The sequence below is a fragment of the Sycon ciliatum genome, chromosome 12 (genome assembly GCF_964019385.1).
Source record: "Sycon ciliatum chromosome 12, ocSycCili1.1, whole genome shotgun sequence".
NCBI lineage: Eukaryota > Metazoa > Porifera > Calcarea > Leucosolenida > Sycettidae > Sycon > Sycon ciliatum.
This window is the reverse complement of record NC_088654.1, coordinates 14,200,051-14,203,250: the sequence shown is the minus strand read 5'-3', so window position 1 is coordinate 14,203,250 and position 3,200 is coordinate 14,200,051. Positions and strand designations below refer to the sequence as shown.

The 3,200-nt window shown below is 54.7% G+C and overlaps 1 protein-coding gene across 1 annotated transcript; it reads left to right on the top strand.

Annotated features, from left to right (window-relative positions):
• The first annotated feature begins 546 nt into the window (after positions 1 to 546).
• LOC135828012 (uncharacterized protein DDB_G0284459-like) lies at positions 547 to 1,344 on the top strand. The gene has a single exon (XM_065340449.1). The coding sequence runs from the start codon at positions 547 to 549 to the stop codon at positions 1,342 to 1,344; it is 798 nt and encodes a 265-aa protein (XP_065196521.1).
• Positions 1,345 to 3,200: the final 1,856 nt, after the last annotated feature.

The following is a 3,200-nucleotide window of genomic DNA, read 5'->3' as shown; positions in this document are numbered from 1 at the left end:
CGGGTGGTGGACATGGCGTAGTAGCTCCTTTTTTTTTGCAGCTACGAGTGTGGCACGCGTTTTTCAAGCTCGTAGCCTTTCGTTTTTTTGGACATCCCAGCCGGCATCAGGCCGGACCGGAGATAGCTAGGTGGGTAGTAGTAGTAGTAGAAATAGTGTAGGATAGTCTAGATAGTTAGGTAGGGCCAGGCAGGAACCCTTCGCCATGGGCGAGCTCTCTGCTGAGGCCGTGACGAAGCTGCTTTGCACCCTCCCGGGGATTGAGCAGGGTCTCCTTGCAGTGATGCAAACGCTGGCAAAGTTCGCGACCGAGTCTGCTGATCGCGAAGCGCGTATGAAACGCAAAATTGGTGAGCTGGCAGCGGAAGTAAAAGATTTGAAGGAAGAGTTAGTTGTTTCAAAAAACTCCGCCATTGCCTGGATGCAGTCGAAGACGACGAGAAACAGCTCACCAGTTCAAGCAGACGTACATCGTACGCAAAGTAGTACCGGTGGTACCCGTGCCAGCAAACGCAGCACCAAGCGCTTAAGCAAGCTGCAGCTCACATGGAACCCAGCAGCACCGTATCACGTACTGGCGTCACAAGCGCGGATCGAAAGCCCCACGGCCCCCAGGCCCAGGGAAGCGGTGGCTTGGCAAAGGCAGAGTGTTCTGAGTCACAGCCCAAGACAGATGTGACAGAGTCCAAGTCTCAGACAGATGTGACAGAGTCCAAGTCTCAGACAGATGTGACAGAGTCCAACGGCAAGCCAATCTTCCATGTTATCGAGGATGACTCATGGAAGCTTGTCTCCTCAGAACCACCCAAGAACAAGCGTGCCGTAGTGTACGTAGGCAATATCGCCACAGATAGCACTGAGAGCCACTTCAGGCAATTTATCAAAACCAGGAGTGAGTTTCTGGGCGCCTCTATTCCTGTCCACACCTGCAGTGTATGGCTGTCAGAAAGTGGGCGTGCTTCCGCCAGAGTGACCATTGATGCCACTTCATTCTCCACAGTTACAGCGCCCAACTTCTGGCCAAGACCCCTATACTGCAGGCCATGGAGGTTCTCTGAAACCAGCCCTGAGGGCAGCACCAGCAGTCGCTGCCACAGTAGCAGAAACAGCACCTCTGCCAGTGTTCTGACTAAACAGCAACAGCAACAACAGCAGCAGGGCTCAACCTCCTCCCCGCCGCCGCCGCCGCCACCACCGCCGCCACCACCACCGGCAGACATCATCTCCACTCCACTGCCTGGTGGCCAAAAACGGAGAAACTCCCACCTCTCCCCACCAGAGGCTGGAGACCTGAAGAGATCAAACGGATCTGCGCCACAACATGACCTACATGGTCACCAATGAAGCGCTTCCTCAGGCTCCTACTCACCAATGCTTTTGGCCTAAAGTCAAAGCTTGGTGAACTTGCACATGTTGCAAAGTGCTCCTCACCTGATGTCATCGCTGTTATGGAGACAAAATTCTCAACCGCAAAGGTCACTGACAGTGAGGTCTGTCTGTCCGGATACGCTCCCCCAATCCGACATGACAGAAACGCTCATGGAGGCGGAGTTGCCATCTGGGTGAAATCAGACATGGCCTTCCAGCACCTGGACCGGTTCAGCACGGAACACCACGAAGTGATATGGATATCTGTATCAACAGCTAGCCGGCCCAAGATTGTTATCTGTGCACTCTACCGATCAGGCTCCACAGCCGGGACAGACACCGAGCTGATCGAATACCTTGATACCCACCTAGATGAGGCCCGCAGCCACGGTGACTATGTTATCCTCGCAGGGGACTTCAATGTCCACAATGCAGCATGGCTAGGGAGCACCAAGACTACCTCGGCAGGAGAAGCAGCCGAGGAACTCTGCTATGTTCGTGGCCTGGAGCAACATGTCAACATCCCCACACGTGGAGACAACACCCTGGACCTTGTGATGTCTGACTTCAGTGAACCGGTTCAGGTGAAATGCCATGCCCCACTGGGGTCCTCTGACCACGCTGTCCTCACCATGGACTTCCCTATCTCTGCGTTCCGTGAACCAAAAACCACACGCACTGTCTGGCGGTACAACCAAGCAGACTGGAACCGCCTCTGTCACTTTTTCCTAGCCTATGACTGGTCAACTGCCTTCACCACCAGCGCTGATGAGTCGTGCGCCAACATCACCGAAGTTATCCTCCAGGGTATGTCACGTTTCATCCCATCCCGGAAACTCACATCCCGGCCGACGGATCCAGCTTGGTGGACCCCTGAGTGCACGGATGCCATAAAAGCAAAAGAGAGGGCTTGGGCTACTGCCAGACGGCAGAAGTCAACAGCAGCGCGGCAGACAGCCTCAGCCGCCACTCTACGTTGTAATGACATCCTCCAGCATGCCAAGGTGGCCCGCCTGGCTACCCTGCGTACTAAGCTCTCCAAAGCTAGCCTGAGTGACCGCTCGTGGTGGTCTACCATCAAGCAAGCAGGTGGCAGCAGCAGAAACACGTCCATCCCAACTCTTACGCCGCAGCCTGGTTTGGAATGCGTATCGAATGCCGAAAAAGCTGAGTGTTTTGGGCAGTATTTCGCCTCAAAGTGCAGCCTGGGCGCCGACGACTTCCCCGCCAACCAACCAGCGACTGATTTCCCCCACGTTGCTCAGCGCACGGCTGAAAAGCTCTCAACGGTTCGGTTCCGCCCTGCCACTGTCAAGAGAGAACTCCGGCGCCTAAATGCATCGAAAGCTACTGGACCGGATAGCATTCCCGCGCGAGTTCTGAAGATTTGTGCCGACCCCCTAAGTAAGCCACTCTCCAAACTGTTCTCCCTTAGCTTCTACAGCATGGTTATGCCGACATCCTGGAAGACAGCTAGAGTCACACCCATTCACAAGAAGAAATCCAAGAACCTGCCTCAACACTACAGACCTGTGTCTCTGCTGTCCATCATATCCAAAGTGATGGAAACAATTGTCAATCGTCAGATAACCAGTTTCGTGGAGTCCCACAATGTCATCTCTGCGAAACAGTTCGGGTTCAGAAAGGGCCTGAGCACAGCCGACGTCTTAACCAAGCTCCACTGTGAATGGTCCCGAGCAGCCGGCCTAGGAGGAGCCGGCCATGTTTTGGCGATAGACATAGCAGGCGCCTTTGATAAAGTCAGCCATGCTGGCCTGCTGCATAAGGCTTCCGTGTACGGTCTAGACGGCACGCTTCTCGGATGGCTGGAA

Bases quoted from the DNA above. Each gene is read 5' to 3' on its own strand.
- LOC135828012 (XM_065340449.1), top strand. From the start codon at position 547: ATGGAACCCAGCAGCACCGTATCACGTACTGGCGTCACAAGCGCGGAT.